The 16071-nt window shown below is 39.5% G+C and overlaps 1 protein-coding gene across 14 annotated transcripts in view; it reads left to right on the top strand.

The window, feature by feature from the left end:
* Positions 1-1782: 1782 nt before the first annotated feature.
* BLTP1 (bridge-like lipid transfer protein family member 1) overlaps positions 1783-16071 on the top strand; it is a 303766-nt gene continuing 289477 nt past the window's right edge. For all 14 annotated transcript variants that reach the window (XM_068941642.1, XM_068941653.1, XM_068941643.1 and 11 more), the window contains exons 1-3: positions 1783-1900; positions 11033-11162; positions 15132-15248. In XM_068941642.1, the coding sequence (XP_068797743.1) occupies positions 11066-11162; positions 15132-15248 (214 nt within the window). In that variant the 5' untranslated portion in view covers positions 1783-1900; positions 11033-11065. The remainder of the gene's footprint in view (positions 1901-11032; positions 11163-15131; positions 15249-16071) is intronic.

Here is a 16071-nt window from a genome sequence, read left to right as displayed (position 1 = left end):
AGTGGCTGGCCTCAGCTTGCTGTTCGCCAGTTCACCTGAAAGCTCTCTCTGCGGTGAAAACCATGGCCTTGTAGCCAACACAAGGGAGAAGGCAGGAACACGTGGCTGGTACAGGGAAGGCCTCTTCAGGCCTCGGGGGCTTTGGAGGCACAGGGAGCTTGGCAGGCACCTTGCTGGGCCACAGACAAGTACCATGCATGTGGGAGAAGAGGTGAACACACACGTGTGCACACACATGGACTCAATTACCTTTCTTACTGTTTCAATTTCCTCTGATATCCAATTCAAGTTTGCAGAATTTGAGCCTGTGTAATTTTAAGTATATCTATGCTTATCGTATTTTATCACATCAGATTGTCATGGCCATATTTGAAAACGTCTGAAAACTGAACTTTTTATTTGCCTAGGTTTTTTGGAAAGGTTTTCACTTGGCTTTGTAAGGAACAAACAGCGGACAGAAAATGAGCAGTGCAGAATTACACAGTGACTTAGTAAACAGAACACTCCAGAGTCTCCAAATTAAGAAATAACCAAACTGTGAGTAAATGAGAAAGCAGTATTTGTTGTGGATTGACACACAATTAATCCTTCATCTATACTGCATGTGCTTGCTTAGAGGCTACTTAATGGGAGCAGGTAGTAGTTAAGACCATCCTGACCGTGATCATGGGATGCTTTAAAAATGGTTGTGAAAACCATGGAGTGGATTTAGCAGTTACAGTGTAGCAGTTGCAATGTTTCTGGCAGGGCCCAATAAGCAAAGCCACAGAATAACACAGACTAGACTTCACTGAGAGTTGTAGGATCCATGTAAGCAACCAAAAATTTAACAGTTATTTTTATTAGCTATTGGATACAAACAGGCAGAACCACTTCATCAGTGCAATGCAACATCAATGGCACTGGTATATATATGCAACATCAATGGCACTGGTATATATAGCCTTTGTTTCATTTTCTTCTTTTGAGATCCTGCATCTGTCAACGCTTTCCTTTAAGTCCTTTTTGCCTTCTTCAGCTCGATTTGTGGTTTCTCTTGGTAACTTCTCCTCTTAGCTCTTTCCCAGTTGTTTGTCTGCCTCTTTAACCCTTTTAATGGGCTTTACTTTTTTCATTTACATTTCTCACACAATAAATGTTCTGGACAGTAATGCACACTTTTTTTTTTTCATGAAACACATGCCTTGAAAGTGTGAACACCGAATGCTCCACACCTGCGTGCAATAGCAGGACAATTTGACAGAACATTTCAAGGCACCTGAATTTTCTACCACCCAGGAATTCCCAGTGCCAGTGGTCTCCATGCCAGGGACGTAGGGACAGGCCGCACTTTCAGCCACCTGAGCCCACCTGCGGCCAGGTGCCCCACAGGGTCCTTGGTGCGGCTGCACAAGTGGGTCCCTTGTCCTCGGAACAGAGATTTTGGAAAAAAACAGCTGCTGCGAAGCTTAGAGCCGCTCGGCAGGTGTTTTTGGCTCGGGAGGCCCTTGGCCGGGAAAGGACGCGGCCGCTGTCAGCGGCGCGCCCCGCCCCGCCCCGCCCCGCGGCACATCTGGTAGCCCGCCCCCGCCAGATGTGCCCGCCGCCTGCGCATGCGCGCCGCCCCCTCACCGCCCTCCCTCCGACCTCGGCTCAACCTCGCCTCCAAGGGGCGGTGAGAGACGCTCCCCTCAGGACCGCCTCTTGCTATTGGCCGCGGCGCGTGCCTTCTTCCCGCCCCCTGGGGGCACTGCTACCCTCGCCATTGGCCCCGCGGGCCGGCGGCGCTTTGCGATTGGCTGCGGCGGCGCAGCGGGCGGGCGGGGCAGAGCGGAGCGGCGTTTGCCGTGAGGTGCGGGAGGGCCGCTGCTGCCGCCGTTGCTTCCGGGTCCGCAGCAGCGCCGCCACGGAGGGCGATGGCGTAAGTGCCGCGGGGCGCCTCCGGCTCTGCCGCGCCGCCCCCGGGGGCGGCGGGGAGGGGGCCGGCGTCGTGGGCTGCGGCGGGGGGGGGGCCGAGCCCGCGGCGGCGGCGGCCGTTGGCGGCGGCCGGGGGAGGGGGCTGAGGCGCGCGGAGGGGGTGGGGCGAGCGCGCGGGGCCGGGGGGGCCGGGCCGCGCCGGCAGTCGCCCTCTCTCCTGCCCCCGGTGGTTGCCGTGGGCCGCGGGTGCCCACCGGCGGGTCCGCGGCCTCCCGGCAAGAGCGGAACGGGCCGCGCAGCGCCGCCTGCCCTCGCCTGCGGCGTGCGGGAGCCGCGGGCTGCGAGGAGCCGGTGCTGCGAGGCTGAGCTAACGGCAGGGCTCGGGGGCAGGAGGGGCGCGCCGCGCTTCGCGCGCGCTCAGCGGCAGAGCGGGTCTGCCTGCGTCTCCCTGCCCTGCCAAGGGAGCGGCTGTGTTCTGCCCTAGTATTAAGAGCACCTTACTTCCTTCTTGAGTCTGCAGGTCTCTCTTGTGGAAAGCACGGGAGAGGAAACTAGTTGAGCTTTCACGAGTTCCTGTTTTCCCTTTCTGTGTGTTTCTGTAAGCTAACATAGTACAAAAAGTGTTTGTGGTCGGACCGAACACTTCCAACCTGTTTGGCCTACAAGGAAGGTTTCACTCTCATTTCACTGGCAGATGAAAGATGATCCCTGTCACTATCTTTGACCCCTAGGGAGTTTAATATAGGTGCTGATTTAAAATAAAATGCATATACTTTTTAATGTGCTTCAAGCTGTAGTAAAATTTCTTTTCTACTTCACATTATTAATAGAATACATGAAACACTTTAATATGAAAATGTAATTTACCAATATAATATACTGGATGTATATTTTAAAGATTAACATATGTCCAGTATCTCAGTCATGATCTACAGCTGGATTTATCTCCCATCTTAGGAAACATCTCTACAGCAATGCTCTAATGCGATATATGCATTTTTTGGATTTTAAAAGCTTTAGTATGGGAAAGACCACTGTAGTTACACAACAGAAGAACTTCCATAGCAACTTGTTTGTTAGTTAATTCTACTTATCTGGTGGTTTGTTTGTTTGTTTCTTTCTTTCTTTTTAATGTAACGATATCTTTTTTTCCCTAGTTTTACATGAAAAAAATGCATGATGATCAGATAAATAGTTGGACTGGAAGTTGTGGCAATTCATAAGAAAAACTGGAGTCTAGGAGGAAGTAGCCTTCTTGTTTGTAAAAATATGTTAATTGGACATTCAAAAGATAATTGGTAAAATGGTACTAATTGGGCAATTGGCTCCAAGTGGCCTTTTGGGGGTATTAGTTGAGAACTGTGGCCTGAGCTTGCACAATGTTCGTGAACAGGTTTATGCCTGAGTAGATGTTAGTGATGGTGAGAGTTTTCACTTGGTCGGGTGAAGATGCACAGCTGTCCAGGACTACTTCATGGTAAGCTCTCATCCTGTGTATGGTATGATGAAGTAACTCACACTTTTTGAGTATGCTGCTAGAAAACTTTGGCATATGGAAAGTGCATAAGCTGCTCTTTGACAATTCCCCTTCTGTATAATTTCATCCTGTGGGAAATAGGCAAGAGTTTACCACTCTTTATGAATGGCATGCAAAGTTATCTTATATTTACAGTGGGATTAAGATACATTACCTTTTCCTAGTAACTCTTTATCCCAAAGCAACTTGCTCCTGTGTCAAGATCTTTGAGTTCACTGCTGACTGGAACAAACACTAATAATGTTCTGTATTTAGCTTACTTCAGAGGGTTGGTATAAGTAGTAGCCATAAGACTGATTTGTGATTTGACTTATGGTGATTTCCCTCTTCCCCCGAACTGTGGTGAGGTGTCGGAGGAGAAATTTAATTGAAAGACTCTGGAAAAGTTCATATGGAAGATGAGAAAAGCTTAATAGAATAATTCAGAGGTACAATGTTGCAGTTTTAAAAAAAAAAAAAAAAAGTCTTTGAGACAGGCCACACAAAGGAGAGGTCGTCTCTTCTTAGATAGAAGTGTGCAATAAGGCAAGTTCTTATTTATTTCTAGTGTTATAAAACTTTAGATTCAATTGTTTGTTCTTTATCTTCAATATAAAAAGCTGGTAGGGTTAACAACAAAACAACCCTCTTTCCCCAGAGAAGTCTGGGAGACGTAGTTTACACAATAATCTCAGATTCTTTTTTTTTTTTTGAAGTAAAATTAAATGAATGATCATCCAAAACTCCATTAGGTGTTGCTAAACTGCAAGTAAAGTGATGCAAGGAATATTACATGTTGGCTGTTCTAGTATTGAGTACTAGGTTACTTGTCCTTGCCTACTTAGAGCATCAACTATTTTCAAAAGCTTTGAAATGAAAAACATGTCACTTCCACTGTTTTGGATACTGCCTTAGTAGATTTGAGTTGCAAATGACTTTTCTGTTTCGCCCCTTTTCAGCAGTGATGCTTGTCTAAACTTCTCATGCTAAACTATTTTTTTTCTATTTTCCTAACTGCTTGTAGAAAGGGTATTTTAAAAAATACACATTTCTTAATGTATCTGCTTCTCTGCTGGTTTCTCTTTCTCTATTAGATACAATAAATCTCAGGAAGACTGCTGGAAGAATGATGTTTATTTCTTAAGATCTTAAAGAGCTGCAACTTTATTTTTGACATAATTCAGTTTTTAATGTAAATTCCTATGTGAACATGTTTTACTAACAGTAAGCTAGTATACTGTAAATTATATCTAAATACTACTGTCCACAGAGCAGTGCAACTAGGTGTGACTCTCTCCTGTACTCTGTTTTTAGTTCAGCTCTTTCCGTTTGAGGTTATAGCAAGATTTCATTAGTGTAATTAAAACAGTTCTTTTGGTTTGTTAACAGCTTACTGCTGTTGTTACTTCAAGCCCTAGCAAAGGGGGGAAGGGAAATGGGCAGTTTATCTTTTTTTTTTTTTTGATCCGTTAGTTGGCTCTAAGGTATAAAGCAAATACAACACTTCATATTACCAGATTGTATGCAGGTTCTGTAATTTAGAGTGTTTTTGCGTATGTGGTTTTTGAGAACAGCTTGCTTTCTCTTCCTTCCTCTTTCCCTAACTTGTAGACTGAAGAGTAATTGAACTTCCTAGGATGTACTGGGACTGCTTTGAAGTCTCCAGACCTAGTTGGAGTGTTTTGGGAAAGAAGCCAAGGCTGGCACCTTTTTAATTTTGTAAAATGTGCCTATAACCTTCTAGGTGCTGACAGTATCACTACACCTTCAGAGGAAAAAATCGGTTATGTGTACCACTTGTGAGATCCCTTTCTTTTCTAATACTGTTTAATTAAGCAAAGCTCTGATTTTTGTAGTAAGTGTTGCCAGAAACTGCAAGAAAATGACTGAAGGTGTAGAACTCAAGTGCTGCTACTTTCCTTTTCCTTAAGGAATGTACTTTATCTGACCCTTTGTGGTTGTGGCTTCTTTACTAGACATGCACCCGTGCATATGAGGTAAATTCATTTTAGATTAGAGAATTTTATATGCCATTGTTTAATCTGATATTTTGGGTATAACTGTAACTCCACTTTCTTGTAATTGCTGTAGAAGTTGGGAGTAGCTGTAGAAGTTGCGAGTAGAGTGGCCTCAATGACAGGTATCTTCTGATAATCAGGAGGATTAAATATGCCTATTATTTTGAGAAACTAATTTTGTTTTTCTTTCTAATCAACAAAGGCTTGGTAAACAGTTGATTTGTATGAAGATTTGAGGAATGAGCTGGATAAACTCAATTTTGCAATTTAATTCCTCCATAAATTCTAGTAAAGTGAGAGGATCAGTAGCATACATTATTTTCCTACTTTCTTCATGACTATAAACAAGTGTTTCTTTTCAACATTATGAAATGTTATTTTTTCCCCATCTTTGAATACAAGTTTTGTTTAGCTGCTTCTACAAGGTGCCCCAGAAGAACAGCGTTACAAAGAATGGGATAAAACTGTTCCCCTCCCCTCCCACCTTTTTGTTCAGCCTCAAGACCCATGTTGCTTAATATTCTCAGGCACTTAATAAAATATCTAGTGCTTTCATCTTCAGTTATAGGTATATGACAGACCTTTTACAGTTACATTCCTATTTCACTTACTTCAGCTATCTCTGCTAAAGCAACTGAGTTCTCGCGAAGGAGAATGCTGCAGTGTGTCCTCTTTGGGTGTTATGCCACTCTGTGGCCAGGTGCTTCAAAGGGTCAATGAGCGGCTCATCTTTCTTACTTTTTTTTTGCACAAAAAATACACTGTTTTTTCCTGCTAACTATCTAAACAAAGTTAAGTGTAATATGAAATCTGAGTATCAAAAGTATATTTTGTGTCTTATCAGTCAAGCTATTGGATGGTGGTTTTTTTAATCTTGTATATATGCATGCTTTCTGTAAATTTTTACTGACTTTGTTCAGGCAGAGTATTCTTTTCTCGGAGGTAAGTGTTGATGCCTCAGAGTGAGGCTAGTTTGTTGTGATTGAAATAGGTTTAAAGTGATTTTAAGCAACTAATTTTTACCTGGTTTTAGGAATAGAATAAGTGCTGTGCAAACTCGACCAGAGTTTGAAATACAGGAAATGGGCTGGAAGTGAAGTGCATCCCCCAGGACTATAAGAGTACTTACCTCTTTTTTTTTTTCTTTTTTTTTTTTTTCCTTATCATTTACTACTTCAGTAATGAGAGTAACTGATTAACGTGTGACTCAGGTAATTAAAACTCAGGTTTTCAGGTGTCAGTTAATTGTATTTCTCCTATAAATAATGCCTATGTGACCAGTTGAGGCAAATCTTTGGAAATATTGAATCCTCACATCTTCAAGCAAGTCCAGTGACTGCTTTGAACAGATCGAGTGCTCTAAACATGCTCCTGAAAAGCAGCCCTTAAGTATTTGAGTTTGGGCATCGTAAGTTGTGTGTTTGGCCTTTTATCTCTCTCTGTTTCAGGTATCTCATTTATAGAAAGATGATTATGTATCACCTTAAAGGACTGTTGTGAAAATGAATACAAGTGAAAGGCGCTGTGATTCTATCACTTGATTGCCACACAATCCTCTTCTGTTCCTTTTCTCCTTCCAGGAGGAAAGGAATAAATTTTTTTATGTATTAACATGATTTGTAGTAATGAAAGCCATGAGTACTATACTGAATAGTAAAGATGTGCTGTTTTTTTGGGGCCGTAACAAAAAAAAGTTATGCTTTTGGATTGTGCCAGCTGTTTTACTGGACTCATTATAAAGCAGTAAAGATGGTGAGAAAATACACATTGAAATAAATGCAGAGAGGTAAATGTGAAGTTCTGGATTTCTTCTTTCTTTGTCATGTGCTTTTTTTTTTTGTTGTTGTTGTATTGGTAGAGATGTTAAGAGTTTGTTCTCCATCTAGACTTAGATCTTTCTTTCAAAAGCAGTCCCTTAAAATTTGGAAAGTACCTTGTTACTTCAGAAAAATACAGTAACAGTTTGCATTTAAATTACAGGCATATCAAGCTATTGGTCAAAGATGTGTTCCTGGAAAAGTGCAATTGTTTCCACAGATTCAGAAGTAATTTTGCCTGTAGGAATAGATGTAAGAGGGAGGGATGCACGCCGTAGCCTAAACAGTAGGCACAGTTTAAGTGTGCAAGTAAAGTATTTATGGCATGGAATCTGAAAAGGCAAGAGCAGGATCATCAGGGCTGTTGCCAGAAAGAGATGCTGTGTTTTCAGGACAGATACTAGCTACTGAAAAGCCAATGTTTTTTTTTTTCTGCTGACAGTCCTGCTCCTACTCCTGCCTCTCTGCACTCCATGCTCTGTAAATGCACAAGGACTTTATAAATAGCACGTACTACTTAAGTTGCTGTATGCATTCCCCCTTCTGTTACACTAGCTCGTATGGACAAAATTGTTTTATAATCTATTTAAAACACCTGCTTCCTCTGTGACACCAAGAGCCGGCTTCTGGTGCAAGTGTTACGGCTGCCTGTTTCTGAACGATTACGCTTTCACTGTTGCTGTTTCTTCCTCAGGACACTTGATCAAGCCAACCAAGGGCAAAAGTTGCGTGGTAGTGGGGCAGCGTGTTAGGTGATCAACTGTGGGGCTCCAAAATGATGGATTTAGAAGTGATAACTGGTGTGGGAATCCTGTGTTTATTTGCATGCCAATAGCAAATGTATTCCAGAAAACTTTCAAGGATATCCAGTTTATGCTTGGGATAGTGATAACAAAAAATGATGAGCAGAGTCTTTTAATTCAATATCAGGTTCCCATGACTTGCAATCTTTGACTTGTCTTGCTACAGCCTTCCTTAGAGCTATAACAGTATGTAATAGTCTGTCTTAGTATCAAGTAACATTGGAGGATAATTTCTTACAAAAAGGCCACAAATGGCTTTCTTAGAGGATTAAACAGTGATGTTCTTTAACGTAATAGGCGGTCCCCATTAATTCGCACCATTTCCACAGTGGTCTTGATCACAAAAGAAAGATTCTTTTCTCTTGTATAACCACAAAATCTTTTTTTTTTTTTCATTAAGCAAACTTTATACTGAAATATATTGACTTCAGTTTCTCCAGTTCCTCTGTCATTCACAAGTTAAAGGATCTTATAGGCGGTCTGCACATCTGCTTCATAATGCAAGATGGCATGTGGGTTGGTTTTTTTTTTAATTAGGGTGTTGTGAAAGGCTTAAAGCAAATTGCACTACCATTATATAATTGAGTTTGCCATTGTAATGTCCCTTCTAAAACAAGGGCTTATTTTTAAAAATATTCATGCATGATGCTTATTCTTCCTGTTTATAGTGGAGCTTTATCATCACTACAGGAAACAATGTCTGGAGTTTTTTTTATTTATTGCTTTCATGTTTTTTCTTCCCTATTCTATTATTTCTTATCACAAGAGGAGGGTGAAGAAACTGCCAATACTTTTCCTTGAGACTGTGCCCATGTTTCAGTTCAAAGTGCAGGCTCTTTGAATCAGAGTATTGAATTTCCCCAAACGTAGGTGAGATATGAACGCTTTTAAAGTAGGTTTCTTGAACTCCTCCAGCCACGTTTTATTTCCAAGTTAAACTACTGAGAGGATAGTATGGATATTACAGGGAAAAAAAAAGGGATAAATTGTTTTTTCTTGCTAATGTTTAACATCTTTGCAATAGTTGATATTTTATGCTGCTCAGAAAGCAAAGCTTTATCAATGGTATTTAGTTTCACATTCTTTAGTTCTTGATGGAGATCATCAGAAACTTCATAAAGAAAGGGAGATAAAACTACTTGTTTTCTGTGGGTTGAATGCTAACGTTGATTTCAAAGACAGGTTGCCAGGAGTTGGAAGGTGTACTTTTTAAAAAAAAAAAAAAAAAAAAAAAAGTGGGAGGGAAGAGGAGGGCAGAGTTAATACTTACCTTCTGGTAAGAAAGCTTGACAGATTACGTCCAAGGGACAAGACTTCAAATTAAACTAATACAAATAAAATGCTGCTGTGTAATTGCAAATGTTACTGAGCTGAACTACTCCCTGTTAATCACAATTAATATAACCCAATTGCAAGATGATTTGTGGGTGGCTTGAGTAAGTGCAAAAGATCAGAAGGACTGGTTTTGTGCTCTCTATATAGCAGATGCACTGTGTAGCCGCTTTTTATAAGCTGATTCAAATCCATCTTAAAGCAAGAGAACCACTAGACTCACTGAATAAAGAGGCTAAGTGAACTTTCTGTAGCTCCTAAAGATTGCTTGGAAGTGTACGCTTCAGTGTTGCCTTGCATGGGTGCAGCCGTTCTGTGCTACTGGCCGGAGCATATGGGGAAAGGCCCCTAGCGCACTGAAAGGTAGCACTTGAACAAATGACATGTAGAACTGCTTTAAGTATCGATTCCTTAATATAATCTCATGCTAATATGTTTTTCCTCCCTGTCTGAATTTTGCTCTTTGCTCAAATGTAGTTAAATACTCCAAGGAATTCACTTTGGAATGGTGTAACTGAAATATCAGGTTGAGGCCATGAAAGGAGCCACCTGCACTCTGCGCTGTGTAGAGTGTGATGAAGGGCTTTTCCTGTAAAGGCCTGATCGGCTTCCCCCTCTTAATATGGGAAAGCCTGAAGGTATTCTCCTTAATCTACTTGCCCGTGGTCACATGTGGCCTCTCCCTCAGCAGCTGTATGTATTTGAAGAACTGTAGGGCAGCTACCTCTCAGGTGACTTAGAGATGCTTTTTGGGTATGTGTTTAAGACAACTGGTTGAGCATCTTTTGAAATGTTGGCTTAATAAGGTTTACAAATGATAATTAAAAGCTCTATAACAAGTTTAACTACCTCTCAACTTTTAGTTATCTGTGCATATCCAGTATACAGTTTGAGCCTCCAGATTCTGAGCAATTAAATTAATTGGCAATTAAAAACAGGTTTCAGAATTGGTATCCTGGGCTAGGACTCTTTTTCTTTGTTGGTATAGGGAATTGCTTTCTGTTCTCTGTCACTACCTGTTAAAATGAGGAGTAAATTTCTTATGTAAACATCCTGAAACAGCATGAATTGTAACGTTGATTCACAAAATTCAGTGGCAAACCTGAATTGAGCAAACATAGCCTTTAGGGAGTTGTTCATCTCACTGGCAGAAATAGCACCATCTTTTTTTCTTTTCAGATGGACTGTTTGGCATTTTGGGTGTAAGAAATAAGAGGTATAAAATACATGAGTTGTTGGAGGCTTAAGCTATAATACTGAGATGGTGGATATTTAACTCGCTAGTTAAGCAGAATAGTTCTCTTGAAATAAACTGACTAATGCTGCTCAGGCAGGAATGTTCCGTAGAACAAATCTCTAATATGCGAATGTGAAGTGTGCAACTTGTCTTATGTTACCTTTTTGTATGCTAGAATGCTTAGATGAATATAGGTTAGTTTTTACTCCTATATTCAGGTTCCTTTTGACTTAGTGCTATAGTATAATTGTTGAATGTATTTGGCTTTTATATGTTGTATAGGGTATTCAGACTACTAAATTTGGAGAGCATGGGATTTCTTTTTTTTAAAGCAGGCTGTTAAGTATTGTTTAATGTAGTACATACTCTAAACTATACTGTTCTTATTACTCATTTGGGATTTTTGCCTTCAGTTCTATAGGTGCTGATACAAAAACAGCTTAGCAATGGATCAAAGGAAAAATGATAGTTTTGTCCCAAGTATCACGCAATTGGAAGACTTCCTGACAGAACATGACTCCAATGTAGTTTGGCTGTTAGTAGGTAAGGTGAATCTGTTCTATTTTAGTTAAATGTTTTTTGTGAGTGCTTTTAAATGTGCTTCTCTAAATGCTGTTGCACCAATTTAGAATTTCTTACTAAAAGACATCAAAATGTTGAAAGTTGTTTTTTTTCATTTGTCACACAGCTGTTTAGTAATACATGGTAATGCGACTTAAGTAAATCAGAAAGAAAAAAAATATGGAATTGCTTCCAATGCTGGTCCTATTATGGCAATCAAGAAATAAGTAAAACGTGCAGAGGAATGATGCTTTACAACAGCTACAAATAAGACCTCAGTGAGAACTGAGCTGGTGATTAAGTGTAATACCTTAACAAAGGATTACCATTTCAACACTACAGGCAGGCACAATAACTTCATTTTATTAATATGAACATATCTGCCTTTTAAGATGGTATGTGTAGTTTGAATAGCGTTGTAAAGGCTTTAATGACATAACTTCTAGACTAAATTGTGTGCCACAATAAGCCTTTAAACCTAACCATACTGTACTCAATTATGGGCAATCTGGTTTTGTAAACGTTCCTGTTTTAGGTATGTTGATTTTTTTTATAATATTGATATTGTTCATATTTGTATGCAGATAGTCTTATTTCTGGAATCTGTGAAAAGGTGGGGCAGGGAGAGCAAAATGATTGTTGTATTCAGGTTCAGATAAGACTGCTAGAAGTAACTGAGAAACTCAGGCTTTTCCAAAAGTAGACAGTACTTGCTTTTCAGCTTTGATTCTGGATCTGGAGAGTGAGTGGCAGCAGAGGAAAAATAAGTATTTTGTTTTTTTTTGTTTTTTGGGTTTTTTTTTGACTTTTGAGAAGTTAAACACATCTGTTGGCTGTTGATAGCCTGGAATTATTTTTCGGTAGGCCAAATTGAATGGGTAGGGCACTGGTGAAATACCTTAGGGTGCATTTTTGGATATTATTTATTTCACCTTTAATATTTCCTCTCAGAATGTGTGAGTCAACAATTTTGTGTGTAATTAGGGTGAAAGTAAGGGAAGTCACCATGCTGATAGTTGTTGATGCTGAAATGTGGACTGGGCATGAAGAGAGATCTGCAAAATTGTTCCCCAGAAGCCTTGAATAGAGACTTAAAGATGTTCGTGTCTTCCACCAAAGAATAAATGTGTTGATTTGCAGCCTGTGAAGTTTTTCTTTCCTCCCTTCTCCTTCTGTGCACTAGATTCTTTGAGCAAACTATTAGTAATACTACTTAAAAAGTAAGTAGGATATAAGCAATTCCATGTAATGATTATAAATTAAAATGAAAGCTTTGCTTAAGCATATTCAATTTATAAGTTTACTTCACAGGTAATTGGAGTGGTTGTATCTGCAAGAGATAGTCTGGTCCATCCTTTTATTCTAAGGCAGATTTGCTGATGTATAGTTTTGCAGTTCTGAGGAGCTGCTGATCTCTCTAGTTCTAACAAGTCTCTTGGGATTTTAAAAACGACGCAAACAGAAAATCCTGATAGCATCCAGTTTACTTTAATATATTTGTATCCAAAACTTGTAATAATGTTTAACTGACCCAGTTTTAACCACACATTTCTCCTCTGCTTTCTCCTACTGATAAAGGACGTCCTGTTATAAGAACAGGAAAAAAAAGTGTCGTCTAGTTGTCTGCTCCTGAAATAGATAAATATTGATGCCATAGAAGAGGTGATGAATTCAAGAAATGAACGTTTTCTTAAAAGTTTTGTTGCCTAATTCCAAAATAACTCTTTAAAATAGCATGCGGAAAAACTGTCCAGCAGATTGCAGCTTTGTAAGATCTACTTTGTAAAATCGGTACTCTATTTAGGTTACAGATGTAGTTAATGACTTATTTTAAGAAAGCTGCACACTCTTTAAATGTGCAACAGGATTTGTAGCAAACGAATGTTTTGTATTTGAATCTAATGTAAAAGCTTGCTATCATAATTGATTTAAAACTGCATTTTATCCTGTAACTCGTGAATTTCAACAGTTTCAGTTTTTGTTGTAATGATTCTGTAGGTGATGTTTATCCTGAGCTATTTGTGCAGCGTCCCTTTGCAGTAAAGGCTAATTTCAGTTGGCATTGACTTATTCAACAGCTGTAAAATTGAATGTCGTAACTCTTTCTGTGAATTCCAGTATTATTGAATCCTGTATTTATCTACAACATGCTGGCAGAAGACACTTCAAAGGCAAAAACATAATTTCCATGATGAGGCTTTTTAACTTTGCAAATTGTGTTCCTTTTTTTTTTTTTTTTTTTTCTTAGTGGGTCTATCATTTAGTAGCGGAGACTAAATTTAGTGAGGGGATAGAAAAGGGTGCAATTTGGGCCAGAGGTGAGACTAGTGGTAAAGGCAGAGGATTAGAACCGCAGTGCCTGGAAACTGCGCTAGTTTGCTGTTTTTTTTTCTCTAACTGTCACTTTAAGAGGCTATACCTTCTTGACTTTAGGTATCTAGAAGTTAAGTGTCTAGTTGAACTTTAATATCAGATTTAGTTTGTCTGAAATAAGATCCTTAGAATGTGAGTCATTCCACCTCTCTCCCTTCATTGATGGAGGAGCAGCTTACTCATCTAAAAACTGGGTAAGGTAAATACTGTCCTTGGAGTATGCCTTTACTGAACGCCAACGCCAGTTTCTTTCCTGCAATTTAGCCTTAACCCTCCCTCCCTTGCCCTCAAGTGATCACCTACACAAAACTTTTCCCTGAGATTTGATTGCATATCATGCAGCTTACTTGTCTGGGCTTTAACTTTGGCAACAGTGAACCCATTTTCCAGTAGGAAAAAAACAAGGTCAGACAATCATCTTTTCTTTCTCTTCTACCTTCTCATTGTTGTCAGCAAAGCACAGATGTTGTTACAAAGCAATGGAGCATGCCACAGGCAAAGGGGTAAAAGCTTTAAGGTGCAGTAAAAAGGACATTTTTTTGTACTTGACTAGCCCAGTTCAAGTATTTAAACCCAAGTATCGGTCGCCTCAACTATCTGCAGAGCAAAGGCATTGTACCCGTGTTTTTTTGTACTTCAGTTTTCCCATTGAAGGCACGTTAAAGTTAAGGTTTCAAAATATAAAGTATATGTAAATGAAAAGCGTTTGGTATAAAGTTCAGTTAGCGTAATGAATACAGTTACCTTCAATAAAAACATGGCTTTATTTCCTACTTTGTTTTATATTAAATAAATTTATTTGTAATTATCAAGAAAGTGTATTTGAACTAGTCCGTTCCCTGGAAGTCCTGTTCCTTTTGAGTTTGTCCTTCTGGAAGCTTTGAGAACTCTTATAGTTAGAAATAGGTTATTAGATCTTAATCAGCTGAAGTAAAAATTACTTTGGGGATTAGCAGACCTAATTTTTTTCCTACCCCTCTCCCGAACAAATTTCATGCTTGAACTGTTGACAGTGCAATATATTTCTGCTAACCCAAGGGATGATACGTTTTTCTTCCTCAGAGTAATGCAGCGTAAGATATTGTTTCAAATGTGATACTAAACTTTCCTGAGCTAACATATGAAAGGCCAGAAATTTATTAGAGCTTGTGTTTTGGAGAGCGTTGGCAAAGAAATGTAGCATGACTTCTGCAGGTCCTTTGTGGATGTTTTAACATAAATGGTTATGAATGGGATAATGCTTATTGTAATTTGATCTATGAAATTTAACTTCTTGGAAGGTAAGAGATGACAATTAAATGTGTGGTGCCCTTTGGAGGCCCTCTGTAGGTCAAACTTATGAATTCGAGAATGGAAGAACGATGAAGGATCTATATACTTTTCTGAATTTCCCATTTCCTCTTCCCCCACCCTTCTTGCACCATCTCTCCCAAGACACAAGTTAAAGTCTCATCAGCTCCAGACTTTTTCTGGAGACTCGGAAGAACGTTGTTGTGCTTTGTGGTCTTGGTAGGTAAGGCTTTTATCTAGGTCAGCATTCCTTTTAAAATATTTTAATTCATTTTAATCTTTCAACAGCGACAATATTGTCTTGCGGATGGATTATCTACCTAACTTATTATAATTCCCGGAACATTGGACTTATTTTAACATTGGTTCTTAACAGATTATATAAACATGGCTACATCCATATTGGTAAGTTATGATTAATAAAATGCAATTGTGTGTGTATCTATTGCTTTTCATGGCATCTTAATTTGCCAAAAACTCTAGGTAAAATCAAGATGTTCCTTTATTATACTAATTTATTGGCATGGATTTAATGTAAAAAGGAAAAAGTTTGATATTCCGCTTTTGGAGATAGTTCTTAGTGTAGGTAGAAGCCCCCCAGCTGCTAATACTGTCCCAATTTTTTTGAACTCCTCAGTGTTCTATAGTAAAATTAACTTGACAGGTTTTATTCTAAATTAGGTGTACTTTTTCCTGTTTAGTCTGTATACATTATGTAAATGTGTGAGTTCTCCTTTATCTCTTTCTCAAAGCCCTCATATCATAATGGTCAGCCTTCTAAAAGAGAAGACTGACCTGAGCTCCCAATGGAATCTGTCTGAGTGGTTTTTGAATCTGCCCAGTAATTTGGTGTTGAGGGGCACAGCTTCTCACTTCCCCACACCTGTGCAACTGGCTCCACTGTATCAGAAGTGTGGATGGTGGCTGCTGGTCTGGGCTCAAAGGAGCACAGGGCAATCTTAAGCCTTGATTCCTTATTATGCCAGTGTCCTTGCTTTTTGAATAAGCTGTCAGAACAGCTAATCCTGTGAATCCTTACTGGGACTGTAATATGCAGGATTTATACTGATTAGAACACTTGCATCAAAATCCATTAACTCTTCTTTATTTATTTTTTAATTTAAAGCATTTTGAATAAAACAGGTCAGTATAAATCACTTGGGCACTCGCCCACATTACAAAAATATCTGATGCTGAGTCACAGAGGGCTATATCCCACAACTGTGCT

This window comes from Struthio camelus, chromosome 4, assembly GCF_040807025.1.
Source record: "Struthio camelus isolate bStrCam1 chromosome 4, bStrCam1.hap1, whole genome shotgun sequence".
Classification (NCBI taxonomy): domain Eukaryota; kingdom Metazoa; phylum Chordata; class Aves; order Struthioniformes; family Struthionidae; genus Struthio; species Struthio camelus.
The sequence above is the reverse complement of the archived record's forward strand: the minus strand, read 5'-3'. Positions and strand labels throughout refer to the sequence as shown.